The sequence below is a fragment of the Ammospiza caudacuta genome, chromosome 5, assembly GCF_027887145.1.
Source record: "Ammospiza caudacuta isolate bAmmCau1 chromosome 5, bAmmCau1.pri, whole genome shotgun sequence".
Taxonomy (NCBI): Eukaryota; Metazoa; Chordata; class Aves; order Passeriformes; family Passerellidae; genus Ammospiza; species Ammospiza caudacuta.
This window is the reverse complement of record NC_080597.1, coordinates 2520679-2541023: the sequence shown is the minus strand read 5'-3', so window position 1 is coordinate 2541023 and position 20345 is coordinate 2520679. Positions and strand designations below refer to the sequence as shown.

The window sequence follows — 20345 nt, the reverse complement described above, 5'->3', positions numbered from 1 at the left end:
TGAATATTAGGGTTTTGATCCCAATGTGCTTAGAGAGATTTGCAAAGCAACACTGTGTTTTTACCAAATGTCTGATGAAATTCTGTTGTTGAATTTCAGGTAGAAATTCACTGAAATTATGCATTGTTTCTATTTTTATTAATTTCATTTTTTATTTTCTATTTTTTCCTAATTTTATTTTTTCTATTTTATTGAGTTACAAATCTGTTGGATTTGTAACTCAGTAAATTCGGGAACTTTACTTTTTTGCAGGTCCATAGGAAGAGTTTGTTGAACAAATGCACAACTGTTTCCATATCAATAGGTATTACACTGCTTAAATTGTCTGCATTCACTTTTCTTAGAAGTATTTTTAGCTTTTTTTTCAAAATACAATTATTGAAAAACAGGTTAAAATTGCTAAGAGGAATTGCTATTAAAGTTGCCTTCTCTTGTATAATATCTCTAATTTTCATACAGTGAATAAAAGCATAAATCAGAAGTGCTTTTTGAAATCCTACTTCTATTTCTAATACTTGGTCAAGAGCACATCTCACTTAGGCTTTTAATAAATGAAATAGGCCAGGGCTTGCATCACTGAACTTAGTGGAATGTGGTGAAGATCATTTTCTGTCTAGTGAGCTTAGAAAAGAGTAAAAGTTGCTATGTAGCTATGAAAGCATTTGCTGAAAGTTTTTACTGAATTTGATGCTTGTAGTTTTAGAGGGGGTGACTAAGAGAGCTCAATTATCTCTAACTTACTTGGTGTGATGAATTTCTTCTGGTAGTGTTGTACAGTTGTGCTCATGTAATCTGTGATTTGTTTATCCCTTGTAAATTCAAGTCAGGTTCATTGCTTGTTCTGAAAATCTCTAATATTTTATATGTAATAAAACGCCAATTAGTGGTTTCTCATTAACCCCTATTAATGAAATGTCCCAATTTATTAGTGTGCTAATCTGAGTGGTGAAACTTCAGCAGCAAAGACAGCTTTTTCTTTGTATTGGAACAGGGTTTTTTTGTTTGCATTCTTTGTTTTGGGGGCATGTTTGTTTGTTTATTTTGGGGTTGGTTTTTTTTTTTTTTTTTTGGGTTGGTTGTTTTTCTGGGTTTTTTTTTAATTGAACGTGGCTTTTTGTTGCCCTCTCTACAAGTTAGCTTTTACTTGTTCTACCCTCTCTACCTCTTCAGGAGAGGCTGTAGTGTCCCTGCTGCACCAGGGAAGCAAGATTTTGGAAAACATCAGCTGCTCAGCCATCTGCTGTCAGTCTCCACAGAGTGCCAGGCTGGAAGGCACCACAGTGGGCATCTGGAGCCACCTCCCTGCCCAGGCAGGGTCACCCCAGAGCACAGGGCACAGCAGTGTGTGCAGATGGTTCTGGAACATCTCCAGAGAGGCAGATGACCTCCCTGGGCAGTCTTGGTGGGCGCAGCCCACAGAGTGGAAGTTCTTCCACATGTTAAGTGGAACCTGGACATCAGTTCCTGCCCATTCCTGTTGTGCCACCATTGCTGGGCCTCACAGTCCCTGCTCTGAGCCCTCCCTGAAGGCAGGGACAGACAGGGATGAGGTCTCTTCTCAGGGCTGAGCAGCCCCAGCTCCCTCAGCCTTTGCTCCTGAGAGATGCTGCAGTCTCCCCACCATCCCCAAGGCCCTCCCCTCCAGGAGCTCCACATCTCTGTTGTCCTGAGGAGCCCACAACTGGACACAGCACTCCAGGTATGGCCTCACTGGGGCTGAGAAGAGGGTGAGATGATGGTGATGATGATGATGAGTGTCCTGTCATCAGCAGGAAGAGGCAGCAGCAGCCAGACTGGAGAATCCAGTGGTGTTTCTGCTCCTCAAACCACCTGCTGGACCATGCTGCTCCAAACCCTGGTTCTCTTCAGAAAATTATGGGATTTCACTTCAGAATCGTTACTCTAGTTCTTGGAATCCCCCAGGGAGTTAACCATTGAAGGATCATGGGATTCCAAGTCTGAGGCTTGCAGACAGGTCTGCCTTCTAAAACCCACTTCAATGTTCTCCTAAACTCTACCTCAGATAGCAAACAGAGTCTTAGTTATTTTTACTACAGAGTAATGCTTACAGAATTGAACATTTTCTTCTTCAGTGCTGATATCAGGGTACTGTGTCAGACCCTGTGCCTAGGGCTTAAAATATAATGAAATGTTGCATAAATTGATGACATATGGCAGGTGTATCTCACTAATTACCACAATGGCTTGTGGCCCTTACTGAGCCTCAGTATTTACAGATTCCCAGATATGTTACCTACAGAATGAAAGACACCTTCCACAAAGTTCTGGGAACTCTCAAAACAGTAACTTTTCCTGACAGCGGAGCATTTGATTAGCAAGAGGAGTTTTTTATTAAAACCTTCTCAATCTGTAATAGAGTGCATGCTGTTTTAGCAAGTATTTCATCCTAGTATTCTGAAATAGTTGGGTTTTTTAAAGTGTTTGCTCTTGCTTACATAAACTTAGTTTTATGTTGGAAATATGTCATGAGAGCATGATAATCATATCTGCTCAGGTGAGAAAAGGCTGTTTTCATATGGATATTTTCACTAGAATATGAGTGTGGGTTTAGAATGGTCCCATTGAGAGGAAGGCTTATAATTTTGGGGCAGCAGTGCTTAATCTTTTGGAAAATAAAATTAAAAGCTGGACTACAGTCAGCTGTATAGAAATGTCCAGATGCTTTCCGCTACAGCAACAGCAAAGATACCAAAGCTGCTATAACTGTAGCTGAGGAGGACTTAAAAGGAAAGTCTGCAGAACTGGCAGGTTGCCTGAAAAAATAAACTCAGAGCAGCCCAGAAAAATGGTGGCAGCAGGAACTACAGTTTAGGTGTTACATTGTCTGCCAAGAAAACAGGAGAATTTTGTCTGCACATTCCCAAAAGCGTGTGCCCACACAAAGGGTCACCAACACTTTGTTCTCAGCAGCGTATGGGGCGTGTTACAGGTCTGTCAGCACTTTGGGACTGGCTGTCTCTTCACTCCCACTTCTCCTGGGCTCCCTGATGTTTAGTTACCACACTCAGATGTTTCTCTGTGGAGCCATGCAGCCCCCTTTCCAAACTTGTTGTTGAAAAACCTTAATTGAAAAAAGACTCGTGTAATTCTAGGGTATGATAGCACTGGTAAAAAAGTGCTTGCATTTGCTCTTTGCTGTAAAATGTGGCATTACAGATGTAGTAAAATAGAAGTGGCAGCATAGCCACAGACCACGTCCTTGCTTGCTCTTGTGAAGGGACTGCATTTACTTAATTTTTTTCCAAGTTCAGACACCTCTTGGTTAGGTAACTATAACTGCATTTATTGCTGTTAGAAATGAGACATTCTTATGCTACAAAGCAAGCACACAACGTAGAAATGGCTGATTTGATTCAACCCCACCAGCCCAGGTGAGGAATGAAGGTTTTCATTCACAGAAGCCAAACAAATCTGCCCTAGACTTGTCTTATGTTGGTTTCCAGTTGAACCTTACCTTTAAATATCAGTGCAGAAGTTCAGCATGAATGCAGAGAGAATGACTTTATTGCTCTGGTAATCTTGGTCTTCTTACCTTAATTGTCGTCTTTTCAAGTATTTTGTCATGAAAAATGCATAAAACTGCTTCTCATAAGAAATATGTCTCAGCATGTTTGTGCTATATAGGGATTGTATGTATCCGTAATAGAGATTAGATTGCCAGCCTGTGAATCTCAAGACATAGAATAAATGTTAGGAATAAATGTTAGGAAGCAGGTATTTGGTGCAGCATTCTTCTGAAATGTGTTCTTCAGGGCTCATTTGTCAAAAGGAACAGTGTTTCTAAATTAAGGATGTGGAGGCCTCTTAAAAGCTGTGTCCTGGTTTGTGATTTATTTGTATTCAGCCTTTGCTTTGATGGCCACATTGACAATAAGCAAATGAGAAGTCCTTAGCACTGAGGAACACATAAATAAAGGCTGCAAAGAAAGGGCATGAGAGAAGCTTTGAAGTGGCATCCAGCTTTAATTTGAGTGGGAGAAAACCAGATGTCTTTGGGAGTTCTGGCCCAGCTCTTTTTATTTTTTTTTTAAGAGGACAGGGAGCTCAACCAAATCATTCAATGGAGAGACCCCAAACCAACTGTTTCCTTTGATCTTTGTTGCCACTTTGGAGTGAACTGTTTTGTTCCAGAGGAAAAATGGTCTAACCCTTCATTTTAACTGTACTACTGGATTACATATCTCCTTTTCCATTCCAGCTGCAGTTATCTGAGTTAATTTCCTTTGCAGTATACTGACAAAGATGATAGTGACTTCAAAATGGCAAAACTGATCAGAGTTTTGATTTGGCTGACTTTTGTATCATGTGTTAGAACAAAACATTGGTGCACAGCATTTTGGGTCAGCAGTCCTGAAAACACAAGGTAGAAAACAAAGAAACTGCTTCTGAAGGACTTGTGTTGGCAAGCTCTGCACCTGGAATGATATGCTTAGTTGCTGCTTACAAATAGAATAATATCTCTGAATGATATATTTGAGGGCTTTTTTTTTTTTTTAGTAGTCCCTGGATCACATTAAACTAACAGAAAGATTGCTGTTGACTGTACATTTAGTGAGTAATTAAAACTGCACAACAAAGTTTTTTTTTTCACCATGTCTAGAAAATAAGTAAAATAATCCTGTCTTCTAAAGACATTAAGAGTCTCAAAGGATGGAAAGGAGAGAGAGAGTAGATAAGGAGGCAAATAATGTGACTCAAATTCAAGGTTGCTGTCATTTCTAACCTGAACAGGACAAATCCTTTTGCTCTGGGGGTTTGTCCATGTGCCAGAACTAAGCTATCTTACAAATGATGCCAAAGCTTGCAGCTTTCAGAGGAAAGGATTGCAAAGTTTGAAAATTCTGGAGAAAAGGGGTCAAATTGGTGCTGTTAGGTTGGTACCAGTTGTCTTGCACTGAGATAGCTAAAAATGGAATTTCTACCCAGGTGAGGCTATTTTGGTGTGGTTAGGGTTGCTAGTTTTCACATTTATGGTTGGTTTGCTTTAGTTTGGTTTTGATTCTTTCATGGCAGGTATAAAACCATTGCTGGAATCAAGCACAGAATATTATCTTGATACATGCAAGAATTATGCTTTATTTGCATTGAATTGCTTCTCTCATGTCATCTTAGTGTGGATTTCTGGAGCCCAGCACATTCCAGTAGCAAATATTAATGAGTAATAGTTTGTGCCACATCCCAAGTCTGGAGAATATGTTCATGAATAGTAATGAAATACACAGGGAATTTTTTCCTGTCTTTGTCTCTAGTCTTTAGCATGCCATTAATACAGATCCTAAAATAGTACGGGTCATTTAAGAAAATGTGCAAAAGACTTTGGTGTGTAGTTGTCCTGTGTTCTCAAAACATGGGAAGAACTGGAAGGAGAAGGAAGAGGATGCACCTCTGCATAAGGGAAAAGTAACACACTGGCTGTGTCAAAGTGGATCACTCTCTTTCCACATAATAAAGTACATACACATAAATATGCAAGGCTGAAACTCTGAATTACACATTGGACTTGGTATAAAGTTGAAATTAGAGTTCTCAATAAATAAATTAGGTTTTTGCTTTATTTTCCCTGAGATTTATTGATGATATATAGATTATTGTAGTACAATAAATGAAATTCTCTGTGTAGCTAGGAATTTATGGATAACTGAACAAGTGTCTAAATTGGATGCTGAAGATTGTGAATATCAAGCTGTAGCTTGGTTTGAATTAAACTCTCTGTGCTGTGCAAGATAGAGTTTGAAACAAATGCCTTAACCTTCTGTTATGTGGGAGGGTTATGACAATAATTATCAAGCTTCACTACACCTTGCACAAGGATTTTGAGGAGCCTTGTCAAAATTCCAGGTAAAATACTGCCAAAAATGCGGTAATTAGATGAGTAATGAAAAAGTTTTCAAATGGAAGTATTTAAAATCTGTTCATGCAGTTAGACATATTTACAGTCATCACTCTTAGTTGCACAAGCTGAATTTCCAGTGTTCACCCATGAGATTTCACTTGTGTTTAAGCTGAAGAGGGAAAAAGCCTGTTTTCCCTTTGTCTGGAAGGGGGGAAAAGCCTGTTTTCCCTTTGCTTTACTCTTTTAGAAGGAAGTGACTATTCAGGTCTAGAAGAAAGTGCTGTACAATCCTCAGGAGCATGGCTCATGTCCGTGATATGTTTTCTGCCTTTTCTATGTAATCTCAGCTACCTCCCATACATCTCAACATCTGTGTGACTAGTGGGGAAAACTGTGTTTTGTTCAAGGATTTTTTTGGTGCTTTTGGATGCTGACTTGATATGTGACTCAAACCTGAAGCAAAATGTTGTTGAGTATTGCTTCCTCTGCTCTCCTCTCCTCTCTGATTTTCTGCCCTCTCCCTCCTTTCCCCCCTGGTTTTGTGTGGTTTCCCCTCTGCAGTCCTTGGGTGTTGCCTCTTCTGTATCATCAGTGATGTGCACTCACACAAAACATGGGATGTGCCTCCTCTTGGGTGGACCTGAGCATTTCTGGTCCCTGAGCAGAAGTCCTGATCCACTTATTTCCACATTTATGGATGCAGCTGACAGTCACCTGTCAAGGTTTAATGCAAACAAGAAGGCAACGTTTTGGCAAAGTGTTTTGGACAGCTCATCTCCATCGTTTGTTGGTTTGGGTTTTTTTTCAGTTTGGTGTGAGAGTGTTTGACATGTCAGAGGGGGAAAAAATGTTTTGGAAAGGAAGAAAATAGGACTCACAAAAGAAAAAAAAAACCAACCAAAGAAACCTGGATACTTCCTCAGGGATGTTTTGAACCTGAAATCTCATTAATCTGGGCTGATTTCCTTGAGAGGCATTGTATGACCAGGGCATTTGGGAATGGCACAGACTGTCCTCTTTCCTGTCTCCTCGTTGTAATTGATCCATTTCTGCAACAACAGCTCCTTCAGGGGCTAAACTTAGAAATCTGCTGAACTCAGAACAAAGATAAAGCACTGGCAATTGCCAGCTCATCATTAAGCGCTGTAACATGGTCTCTCCATTTAGGCATTAGTAGGTTTCTAAAATCCCAGTAGAGGAAGTGCAAAGAATTGGGCTGTCTTTCTAATCTTGCACTCTGTGAAGGCTTTTCCATTCATTCACCATGAAAATAATGTAGATTTTTTTATATGCTTTTGTTCGGAGGCAACTTTTAATCAATAATGCTGTATAATTGCAAATTGTTATGATCCAAAGAATTTTAGTTTAAAAGTGGAGAATATTAAGATAGTCTTGTTAATTCAGGTTGTTTTTATGAAGCAGGAAGGATGGAAAGCGTGACATTCATGAGATGAGCTGTGCTTCAAAGTGCTTGAAAATTCAGATGGCTAAATGAATAGGCAGAAAAGAAGTAGGTCTTAAGGATGAAGTTACTCTGGAGATCTTCTAGTCCAACCCTTCTGCTCAGGCAGGCTCACCCAGAGCAGGAGACACAGGTGGTGGCCAGGCAGGTTTGAATCTCCCCAGAGGAGATTCCCCAGCCTCTCTGGGCAGCCTGTTCCAGTGCTCAGTGCTTTTGGCTCACGTTCAGGTGGAGCTGGCTGTGTTTCAGTTTGTGCCCCCTACTCTGGCACTGGGCTCTTGTCACTCACCCTTCAGACATCTGGATGCACTGATAAGATCCCTCTCAATCATCTTTTCTCCAGGCTAAACAGGCCCAGCTTTGCCAGCCTTTCCTCCCAGGAGAGATGCTGCAGTCCCCTCATCATCCCCACAGCCCCGTGCTGAACTTTCCCCAGCAGTTCCTTGTCCTTCTTGCTCTGAGGAGCCCAGACCCAGCCCTGCCGTTCCCTTCTTCCCTTCACAGGCTGGAGGACTCAAGCCCAGGCATTTCTTTCCTGTGTGGCAGCAGCTGGTAGTTGTTGAATTTGGGCAATTTCTTCAAGCTGCAGGAGCTGCTGTGCTCAATCAGGATCTCCAGTTCAGGGGAATGAGATAATGCAAGGGGAGCATTTTTGTGCTGCTGGAGATGAAGCTCAGCCTCCCAGCATCTGGAGGACACTTCTGAGCAGCAACCTGAATTAAAAAGTCAGGTCTGCAAAAGTAGAACTGTGATTACAACCCCTCACTCTTTTTCCAGTCACCGGGCATTTATCTGTAATATTGGACATTTGAAACTGGTGTCTTCACGTCCTGAGGATGAAGACAGTTGCTTTAACAGTAGGGTTTTATCTTTACAGAGCAGTTAGATATGTCTCATGTTCAACTTGTCTCTAACCAGCTGAAACCCTATTAATGAATACATAAAGTCATAGCTGAAGTGAATTATCTATGTTCATATATGAACTAAAACCACTTTTATTGTTTTTATAATTCAGAATGGTTGCCAACCCAGTGCCAGTGGAGATTCTTCCAATACTAGTTCTCATCCTTATTCTTTGTGTGTGTGTACATATATATATGCATTTGTGACTGTGTACACTTACATTGTTATATGCCATAATGAAATATTCTTAATTGTTTTCACTGAACTGATACATTTGATGTACTGGATTTACATAACTGAGCTGGAAAATCAAAACTTATTGCCTAATAAGTTTTCTTTCTCTCTCTTTCGAAGTCATAATGAACGAAAAGTGACCTGCAAACATCCAGTGACAGGACAGCCTTCACAGGACAACTGTATTTTTGTTGTGAATGAGCAGTAAGTGCCTTCTGTTTCACTCTATAAAACACAGGCTTTTAAGCCCATTAATAATGAAGTAAGATTCAGTGATTACTAGTGACAATGTTTATTTTTTCCAAGTGAGATCAACATGTAGACAGTTTTACTTGTTTAAATCACTTGAAAGCAATGATAAATATTTTATACTGATTGTTAAGATAGAAAACATAGCTCAGATTAGTTGTATGGTAGAAATGAATCACATTTATGCACTGCATGAATTTGCTCTTATCACTTTAATTGTTCCGTAATTTAAGTAAACAGCCTAGATACTATATAACAAGCAAATAAACTTCCAGAAAGGGATAAATTTTATAATCACTTAGAGACAACCACAAGCTGTTAAACTGTAGTGTTTTACCTGATAGTTTCTCCTCCATTGATTATTTCCTTGGCCATTTGGGGCACCCTCTGAATCATTGGTAATAACTCAGATTTGCTGTCCTTGCATTAGTTTTGTAGAGCAATACAGAAGGTCTGCATGGAGCTCAGGATTTTGTTGGGATTCTGGGTTTCCCTCCCCCCACCTTTGCTGTAACACATTACATGGTGGCTCCAGTGAAAACCACCAGAACTGGCCAAATTTCACCAGTGTGAAAGGGGGGCAAAGCCAGAGGGGGCCTTTGGAGAGCATTTCTTCCCATTTCCATCTCACACCCATACCTGTCTTTTTCCCTCCCACCAACACCTTGCTGCTGGTGCTAAGAGAGAAATTCTGGTTTTAAGCAACATCTTAAAATTCATCTATAACAGGTTGGAGTTTAAAACACAGTGCAGGTAACTCTGCAATGAAGTGTGAATTGCTTTCAAATTGGAAAAGTAGGACACAGGCTGTACAAAGCTACATCTAGGGGTGCTTTTTATTAGCAGTCTGCACACACAGCATGTTCCAGTGCTATTACATATTCTATTTTCAGGACTGCTGCAGCAATGTCATCTGAAGAAAAGAAGGAGCGACCTGTAAGCATGATATGTGAAGCAACTAACTATAATCTGGCATCAGATTATGCTGCTCATCCAATGAGCCCTGTGGGCAGAGTAAGTCTTTATGTCCAAATAAATTAGAATTAAAATGATTTAGGTATTCCACAAGGTGCTAGACAGTGCTATGTGTTAGCATTCCACTGAAAAAGAGAAACAACCCTTACATATTTTTCAGGGCACTCAACAACTTCCAGGTTTGATTGGGAAACAAACAAATTGTCACTGTAGCTGTAATTTTTGTCAGGTATCTCAGATCTTGTGACTTGAACTGACCTTTCTGATCTGTATGAACAGCAAAACCCTGAGTGACTGATGAGGCACCTGGGCCAGCACTGTTGCAGAAATTGCTCCATCACAAACAATTGCCTGGATGTGTCCAGGTAAAACAGAGAGAGTTGGGATTGTGTGCAGGAAGTAGTTGTGAGAGAGGTGGGAGGTGGCCCTAAACAGCAGGTGACATTGGGCCAGAAGCAGAAGTCCTGGCTTCCTAGAAAAATCCCTGCTAAATGGTTGGCAGAATCCCAGGATCACCTTAATTTATGTTTTACTTCTCCATTCACCCAGTTTCTCAGTAAGAAGGTAAAAGTCCAGATGTTCTTACAAACTTTTAGGTTTATTTGGATAAAGCTGATGAGCCTATTGTGTGCATTATTTTTCCATTTTCAGCTTTCCTGAGAGAGAAGTGAACTTGCTGCAAAATTAAGAAGTGCCTTAAGTTTTCTAGGAGACCAAGAAAACAGCTTTGATCAGTGATGATGGACAAGAGCTGTCATCTCTTCTAGCCAGTAGTTAGCAGTTAAACAAGGAGAAAACCCTGTGCTTTAGCTAGACATTGAAAATGCTAACTCTGAGAAGTGCTTTTTCAGTAAATTAATCCGGCCTGCAAGGAAAAAGTAAACTTTGGAATGTGTTCTAACTGAGCAAATTCCTTAATGTCAGAAACTTGGATTGAAATAATTGACTTGCCATGTGCTAAGAAACATTGCAAGGTTCCTTCCAGTGCATTTTGGAAACTTTTTTGTTGTTCTAAATATCTTATGAGACAGGCAGAGTCCTTGACCTATGTTAGAAAACTGTGATTTAATCAGAAAAGTGTCTTTAATCTATTAATGTTGCTGGGGGGAAAAATAGAGAGTCACAGATGTATTATGAACAGTAACAAAATCCATCTCAACTTTCATATGATCATGTTTAAGTCCATGCAGGAAAAAGAGTTTAAAATACAACAAACTAGAAAACCCCCAAACAACAACAGTAAAAAAACAAACTCAAAACCAGCGAAGCCCTAAAACAACCAAGCAAGCAAAAAACCCCAGGTAATTTCTTGTTAGAGTCATAACAGTGGTGTAGAATGCAATAATTACATAGCTAGTTCTGTCAAAATTCATTTTCTGGGGAGCAATCTCAGGTCAAATATGCAAAATTAATTACAATTTAGGAGCATGTGTCTTACATTTTTACACTTCTCTTTCAGAAGAGAAGTTGAAAATGCCCTTTAGCCTAGTGTTTTTTCATATTCTTCGAGAACGAAATTGAGATTTCTCTGGCCCAGTTAATGTGATTTCTTCTACTTTCATTGATAATGACACTTTAGTTTCCTGTGAAAATAACATTTTGAAAAAAATAGATTGTTCTATTTCTCATTCCTCCTGTTCTAGTTATTTAAATGCACTTGAAATATTAATATGATTATTGTGGCTGCAAATGTAATTACTTTACATCAGTTTTCAGATGTGCATTTGTCTGAATTAGTGCAACACCATTTAAAAACTGTTGGTTTTGGGGTGGTGAATGCTGGGAAAGTAGAACCACAGCTAATATCAATTTGCCTTTTCTGACAGCTATTCAAGGATAATGAGTTGAATCCTGGCTTCCTAGAAGTGTAGGTACGGCCCAAGGGTTGTACCTGGATACAAAACTGATTTTCTTTTTTTTTTTTTTTTTTTTTTTAACTCATGCCTTCAAAAAATAAAGCCTGAAATTCTTAACTTTTTATTACAATATGTAGTTTGTAGTATTGTATAGTGTGTGTATATATAATGTCATATATATTATTTATTTTTATATATTATAGGCATATATATGCAGTATGATATTAATATAATAGTAGTATTGTAGCACAATAAAACAGGAATAAAATATTGGTGAAGGAAGTTACACAGAATTAATTACAGAGCAGAAGGATTCTTCATGTGGTTGCCAAACCAATTTTATTAGGTGGTTTTTGTTTCCAGAGATAACTCATGACCACACGTGATATTGGAATGTAATGAGGAATGGAAAAAAAATTGGGATACAACTGAAGTTTCAGACAGTTAAGGGGTATAGGAGAAAATTCTTCCTTCTGTTAATGTTAATTGATCCCTGATAGACATGAAACTTGGAGAAGTTTCTATTTTCTGTCAGACTCTAAGGGGTCTGTTGCTGTTCCTGACCAGAAACTAATATGAGGTGAGGCCAAATCTGTTCCTGCCCAGTAGAAGTCCTAATTCTAATCTTCCTTTCCCACTGTATACATGAGGGGGGCCAAATAACAGATTACAGCTCTAAGTGCTGCTTATTTCCTGTAGCTTGGAGTGTATTTCCAGACATGAAGGCACTAGCACAGACCCCTGGCCGTGAAAACCTACAGGCTTCAGATGGCTACAGAAGTAGTTATTTTCATCTCTCTGTGGCACGAAGAAATTGTTTTTGTAGTTGTCTTTTTTTTTTTTAATCTTATTTTTCTCCCTGCTGTTGAAATCACTACCTAGACAAACAGGAATATGTGTCATAAATTGCTTTTTAATGTGTAAAGTCAATCACATTTCCAGACACCCTCCACAGTTCAGATCTTGCTGCTCTTCATTGCTGTCCTGATTATCAACAGAATAAGGTGAAGACATTTTTGTCACAGAAAGTGATGTGGAGTTAGCCCAGGACAGCTCCTGGTGACTCCAGTACAGCTGGGATGTTTCCCAGTGCTCACAAATATTAATCAATTTGTTTATAGGTATTTCAGTGCAGTCCAGCCTTGAATGGCCAGTGTAGGTGTAGCCATTCAGGTCTGCTCAGGATCCAGGTTAGCTGGAAACTTCTGATTAACAGAAACTAGAATTATTATTATTTATTATTAAAATTCATTAGCAAACAGCCCAGTGAACAGGAGAGCTGTGAAGAGCATTCCTGGTGCTCATAGCTGGATGATAAAATACAGCTGCACTGTATTTTATGATTTATACTCAGACCAGCCCAGTAGTGCTCTTTGTGCATCTCTATATTTTAGTCCTAAATGGAATCCAGTTCACTTTATTATGCAAACCAAAGCACACTAAGAGTGAATGATGGGGAGGTTTGCTTCAAAAGCAACCTTCTGGTTCAAGCTCAAATGCTGAGGCAGAAACCCACTCAGCTCACGGAAAACTGCAGCATTGGAAGGCACCAAAATTGCCTACAAAATCCAGAAAGCAGCATCCTGTTGTTTTGTGGTTTGGACGATAATGGTAGCCTTGAACACTGGAAACATATTTTTAAACACAAGTTAAAAGTAACAGAGATACAGATTTGTACTCTCTGAGTTTACATGCAGAGAATTGCCTTATTTGCAAGGTTCTCAACCTAGGTTTTTTGAATTTACATGCAATAAATTTAATGTTAATTAATGACTTTTCGCTAGTTCTGAAAATGGGAAAGAAGCCTCACATAAATTTAATGTTAATTAATGACTTTTCGCTAGTTCTGAAAATGGGAAAGAAGCCTCACATGGACCTTGTGTTTTCCTACCAGCTAAGCAGAGAGAAAAGCCACTTTCAGGGTGCTGAAATGTGCAACCCCAGATGCTCACTGGTCTGTTATCCAGAGTTCAAAACCCTGCTGGGTGTGTGTTTTTTCACTTTTGGAAAGCAGTGAACATCACTGGCTGGGCATCCTGGCCATTCTTTCTCAGCACTGGGTTTGTGCAGGGCTCTTCCCACAGGATCTGATTTTGGAGGCATCTGAGTTGCTATGCCTTGGAATGGATCAGATGGTACCAGGTGTGATTCTGCTTTTTGAGATAATTAGTTACATCTGTGGGACCATGGGATGGCCAGAGATCTCAGGCATAACAAGAGGAGGAGTAATCTAAAGTCTGAGAAGCCATAATTAGTTTATGTACTCACCTGCAGTGTTTCAGTGTCCCAAAATACTCATTGTCTTAAGGTTCAGAGTTTGTTGTGAAGTTATTCTCTTTATGCAGCGTGTGGCAAACTAATTACAAGTCATCTTAAGTGTTCTGTGTATTAACTAAAATTAGAAAGCACTTGTGATGTTGCATTTAATTGAAGGAAGTTTGTATTCACGTTTGGTAGGATGTAACCCATTAAAACTCTGCTGTTAGCTCAGTGAAATTGGAGTCGATATGGGTTTTTATCAGGCCCACCTTAGAGACAGCTGCCTAAATTATCTGAATTTGTTAGGCTTGACATGAGTGCTTGCTTGTCTTCAGAAGCATCCTCAATGCATTAGCTATTTTTACAAGTGTAGGAATTCTGGAGCACTCTTGAGGGGTTCTGAACCTTTAGTAGCTAATATTAGAGTAGGTGTGAGTGTTAGAAATTATTTCTGATCAAAGTGTTAGCACAGCTTTTGTGTGATATGCCAATGCAGCAGTCACACAGGTTAACAGAGAGATGTAGTTCACTTTATGACTGCATTTTTATGTTCTTTGTTATGTATTCCTTTTTCACAGCTGGCTATCATAATTCTCTTGGCTTCTTAGAGATCTTTGTCCATTTTGCACTGATAGAATTTTTCAGAATAAAATGTAGAAATTTTTTACTTTTATTCTTAATTAGGTTTTCAGTTGCTTGCTCTGTCTTGCTTTTCAGAACTGAGTCAAATTTCTGTATCTCCAAGGGAAATTAAAAGCACTCTGTTTTTATATTCCCTCATGATTCTTGCAACAAAGAAATATAACATTTACTTTGTGTTATAGACTCTAGGCAGGCACATATAGCTTTTGTAATGTTATTTTTTTTGCCAAGCAGTGTTGTATTTTTCAGTTAATGGCATCATTGACAAAAGCTGCACGTAATTTTAAATCAAGTTCTCAATTTATGATTTTTCAGCTACTGTGGGATTCTCTCTGAAGCATAAGTAAAACCCAGCTTAGTTCTGTGATGAGTGTTGAGAGAATTTCCATGGAGAAACCCCACATCTCATTTGCAACAAAACCTGAGTGGTTGTCAAGCTTTCCTCCTTTAGGAATTTTGCATAACCTCGTGATTAGTCCCAGTAGCAGAGAGAGGGAAGCTGAAACTCAGGAATATCATATTGTCTCAATCCAAATGGAGGATTTGAAATGCAGCTTTAAAAACTTATTTGGACTTGACTTCTTCTGCACAGGAGTGTACTTTGCTGTGTCTCATGGTGTCTGAATTCTTACAGGATTTAAAACACAAGTAAATGTTCAGCTCCTTTAGTTGCAGAGCAAACTCTTTAAATGTAGGCTGAGAAGAATGAAGTGTGAATTGGCAAAGCACTGCAGGTTTCTTTGTGCCTTTTCCAATTTCTTGTGTTTATTCAAGTAGAAGGATTTAGAAGAAATCTAAAATGCTTTATTTTTCTTACTTCTCTTAATCATAGATGATCATTGCAGAATTATAAAAAGTATAAGCAACAGCTGATGTGAGCTCTGAAGTTCCATGTAAAGGTTTCTATGTAGACTTTAGTGCACACAAGTAAAATAATATTCAAACCAACCAAGAGATCACAGAACAAAGAAGGATCACAAAAAAAATTAATTTATTTTAGGAAAGGGGGAATTATATTTTGTTGGAATCTGAACAAGTTTTCGTGTTAGTTGGAAGCAGGAAAGAGAGGGATTTGTTGCCCAGGTGATGTAGTTTTTCATGATTAATAATAGTTCTGTGAGTTTACTTCTTTTCCTACAGCTCAGTAGGCATTTTACCTACCTTGGAAGAAGGTCAGATATTTGTAATTTGGGTTTTTTCTTGTTTGAAAAAAACCCAAACCATCTTTTGGTACTTGTCTTGGAATTTATCTTTATATTCTCTGCAGAAGAAAAGAAAGAAATGCTGACACCAGCAGAACCATTGTAGTAATTATTTATCTAAAAAAAGAATAGAATTTGTGTTCTGCAGTCCCCCAGAGGAGCACATACAAGATAAACATCTTAGACAAAAGCAAAGCATTTTGATTTTTGTACAGTTATTGATGTCATGGTTTCTATAACATGTTCAATTCAATTTAGACATCACGATCTTCAAAGAAGGTTCATAATTTTGGGAAGAGATCCAACTCCATAAAGAGAAATCCTAATGCACCAGTTGTCAGAAGAGGCTGGCTCTACAAACAGGTACTCAGACCCTCCTCACCCCTTCTTTTTTTTTTTTCTCCTCTATTGTATGATACAATAGACAACCACTTCTAAAAAATACAATGATAGCAATAGCAGAATGAGGCTATAAACTGTGGTCTTCAATTCATTAACTCCTTACTCAATATCTGATATAGATAAGGACATGAGACAAGTAAAGAACATTGGTAGATTATATATATGATTCTCTCTAAAAAAGCTGAGCAGATGTTGGTAGTAAATAGCTGATTTAATTTCAGGTATGTAGAGATGATGGGACAAAAGGTGTATGACCCAGAATATTGGGGGTTTTTAAGTTTCTTTTGTTAGACTATGCATCCTTTTCTTTTTTCTAAAAGTTATATTTTCAACAAAAAATACAAAGTGGAGCCATTTCTTCATATATTTCACATAGGTATGTCCATTTCCTTAATTCAAAGATAATCATGTTAAAACCAGAGATTATTTTAGGTTTTCCCTTGGAATGTGAATTAATCTAAAGTATGCGCTCTTTAATATTGGGACAGTGTTCTAGCCTGCTGTAAATTTGCTCTTCTGGTTAATATTACAAATCTATTTTTAAAATCCACCAAGAAACCCTTGAGAACTCATTCATTTAAACTCAGCTGAGACAAATGTGTGTATATCATTTTGATCTACATTGTCATTTAATGTGCCTACTCAGATAGACTGGAATGACCTGCATAGATTTGAGTGCTGGTGATGAGTCAGTTTTTAAAAACTGCTCAGATAGTAAGATCTAGAAGTGTCTGTTTAGTGGAAGATTTTCTCAGTTTTAGACAGTCCTGTGGCCTCTACTCTGAGAGTGAAGAGAATTCTGAAATGTGAATGCTGAGAGTGAAAAATTCTTACAAAGGTGATTTTGTTGCTGTTTTTTGGGGCACAGAATTACACAGCTGTCTTGATTGGAAGGGACCTCATGATGATCTAACACAATTAGCCAGGCTCAGCTAGAGCAGGGTCATAGAATCATGGGAAATCATCGGCAGGGTTATAGAATCATGGAATCTCATGGAAGGGACCCATCAGGATCATCGAGCCCAGCTCCTGGCCCTGCACAGGGCACCCCAGAATCACACCATGTGCTTGAGTGTCTTGGACAGGACTTTGTCCTGCTGGGCTTTGAATCTCCTCACAGATGAAGACTGCACCACAGCCTCTCTGGCAACTTGTGACAGTATTTGACCATAATAAGTTTTACCTCTAAGTGCTTAATCCACCTCAGGGCTGGAGATGGTTTATGTAGGAAACAACTTAAATGCTGTGATGTTTGATTGGTGTTTGTTAGAAAAGGTGTTACTGTGTATTTCCGTGTTGGAGTAGTCATTGAGAGCCAGTTTAGTCAATTTTGTCAACAGATATGGTCTTCAGAAATGTACAGTGAAAGCTTGTGCAGGTTTCTTTCTGATAGGAAAATAACATTTATGTAATCACAGAGAGTGGCAGTTTTTGTTAAATTCAGGGTGTCTCTCTCAGTACATGTAGTGATCCTCTTCTGTCATTTTTAAATTCAGAGCCAACTCCTTTTTTGGAAGATATTTACAGTGAACATACTTTTTCTGAAAATGTTTCCTAGCTAATGCTTCTTTCTTTTTCTTTCAACTCATTTCCCCCACCCCAGAAAGAGCAGAGCTTGAAATACAAGGCTAAAAATTATCCTGACTTTTCTTGGGCTGGGGAACTACCCCAAAAACAAACCCACCTGACAGTTTTTCATTAGAGAATCCCTCTTCTTCATTGTCACAAAACCTATTTACTACAAGAATATTGCTAATTCACACATACTCTTCTTCTTGGAACAGATTAACATATTTATTAAATCTGATTCTGCCAGGATGTGTGTGCTGCAGTGCTCTGGCTTATTTACACTGCAGCAGTGGTGGCAGTCTTTCATTCTGAGTTGTGTGGTGTAAATTGGTTATAAGCATAAAAGAAAATTAAATTGCTGTAGGAAATAAACTTTATTTGGGAAATAAATTTGCTCTAGATATATGAGTGATAATAGAAGACAAAGTTCAGCAGAGAGTTCTTACATAAAGCAAAAGAGGATGTACGTGAAGTGTTATCTTGCTCTTTAAAAGGAAAAAAGTGTAGGTTTTGGGGTTTTTAAAATTAGGTAAACTGTAGATTGTAATCTGTAGCATGCCTGGAGAAAAGGAGGCTCAGAGAGGGTCTCCCTATTCTCTACAGCTGCCAAAGAGGAGACTGTAGTGAGGTGGGGGCTGGTCTCTTCTCTCAGGTGACAAGATGAAAGGAAACAGCCTTAAGTTTTAGGTTGGATGTTGGGAAAAAAAAAGGGTTGTCAAGCACTGGAACTGGCTGCCCAGGGAAGTGGTCAGGTCACCAACCCTGAAGGTGTAACTAGATGTGTTATTGTGGCACTTGGGGACATGGTTTAGTAGGGGGCTTGGCAGTGCTGGTATCAGCTGGACTCGATGAGCTAAACAGCCTTTTCCAACCCCAGCAATTCCATGATTCCCTCTTCACCTCAGGATTCCTGGGTCACAGCCTTTGTTTGCAGTGACTGCTCAGGATGAGAAGTCAAATACTTAAAACAGCCAAGAAATTGAGCTGGCAGCACACACAGCACAGTTTTGTGTCAAGTTTTTATCTTCTTTTTGCCAGGGTTGGGATTAAATCACAAGATGGAATTTCTCACTGGGACTTGGATGTTCATTAGTTCTTATCTCTGTCACAGTCTCACAAACCCTGAGTTCTACAGCACTTCACTCTAACAAACTAAAAATGGAGCCATATCTCTCTGTCTACAAGGCCTTTTAAGGATAAACTGCCCAATTAAGAAATGACACCATAAATATTTTCACTTTTAACCCAACCACCCCTGCCTGCAGTCGGGACTTTTTTATCCAATTGCACAAAACCACCCAACCCCATGGAGAAAAAGGGGAAGAATAAGCACCAACCACCACCCTAAAACCTCCACCTTGCTTTATGTATATTACTACATTCTAAAACCTAAACCTTATTACTTATTCTAAAACCTGTGATATTACACCCTTCTGTTCAAACTCCACACCCACAATCCCAGTTCCCTCATTCCATTTTGGAAGCCTTCTCAGGTCAATGCAGTGTTCTTTTGGGGGTCAGTGCCTGGCAGCCCAGAAAATCTGAAATTGTCAGTAACCAGGGTTCCAGCAGCTGTGCAGTGCCTGGTTTGTGCTGGGAGCCAGAGCTGTCCCCATGTGTGTTGTCTGACCTGGCCCCTGTGATTCCTGCAGGACAGCACTGGGATGAAGCTGTGGAAGAAGCGCTGGTTTGTGCTCTCAGATCTGTGTCTCTTCTACTACAGAGGTGAGTTCAGCTCCTTTGCTAATTTTACTGAGAGCAGATAAATTTTGACACACCAGTCAAATGTAAGAAATAAGCTGCTGCTTAACATAATGGATTAAAATAGTTGTGTAGTTGTATAGCTGTCAATATCCAGGCCTGCTACTCTTATCTCTCTTCTTTCTTTCTTTCTTTCTTAATTACCAGTTTCACATAATTACTTCCTGCCTGCCAGGCTGTGCTGAAGGGGCAAGCCCATTCACAGCCACCTCTGTTAATAAATTCTGGGTTGTAGTTTTTCTCACAGCTTCTGTTGCTAGAAACTAAATATGTCGGGTTAAATCTGATTTTTATGTGAGTTAAGTAGCTGAAATGGGGATAGGGAAGGGATATAGTGCAGGGAAGCTGAAACTCTGCTTTTAGAATGATAAAGAGCATATATATGCCTTTGGGAACTCTAATCAGTGTTCATGAATACTTATAAAATGGAACATTGTCCATTTCCATATGAGTAGAAGTCTCTGCTGAATTTTGGAACAAAAGAATCTGTTAGTAACCTTGTGTAGCTAGATCAGACTTATTTTACATGGAAAAATTAGCTGCTTCTCATTCTAGTCTGGAGTTACATGGGTTAGTGATCCCTTCAGCACTGCAGATTATAAACTGTAGTGCTCCTCCAAAAACAAATGGACTTGGGCACAGGGAAACATGGACAATCCTACAATAAAGTGTACAGTTTAGTTTAAAGGAGGCTGAGAGTGAAGAGGATTGTAGAGCATGGCAAAATAGAGGAATGTAAACAGGGTCACCTGCAGCCTTAACTGAGGGTGAAGGGGATCAAATGGTTCCAGTTTGAGATGAAACTTTGGAATTGGTAGGACTGGTGGTGATGCTGAAAGCAGAGACTGATGGATTTCAAATGGTGTTCTCTGAAAGTGCAGCAGAGATCCAATCAAAGACAAATCAGGTCTGAAACAAAAGCTCTGTTTGCAGCTGGTTTAGTTAACAAATTCTGAATTATTCAAATGTGATCATTA

At 39.2% G+C, this 20345-nt stretch overlaps 1 protein-coding gene across 8 annotated transcripts in view; it reads left to right on the top strand.

Annotated features, from left to right (window-relative positions):
• The window catches only part of PLEKHA5 (pleckstrin homology domain containing A5), a 156726-nt gene that overhangs the window by 81923 nt on the left and 54458 nt on the right, over positions 1-20345 (top strand). For all 8 annotated transcript variants that reach the window (XR_009274805.1, XM_058806053.1, XM_058806052.1 and 5 more), the window contains 4 exons: positions 8574-8657; positions 9596-9716; positions 15895-15999; positions 19260-19332. Coding sequence is in view for 7 of the 8 variants with exons in the window: in XM_058806053.1 (XP_058662036.1) it covers positions 8574-8657; positions 9596-9716; positions 15895-15999; positions 19260-19332 (383 nt within the window). In the remaining variant the exon portion in view is untranslated. The remainder of the gene's footprint in view (positions 1-8573; positions 8658-9595; positions 9717-15894; positions 16000-19259; positions 19333-20345) is intronic.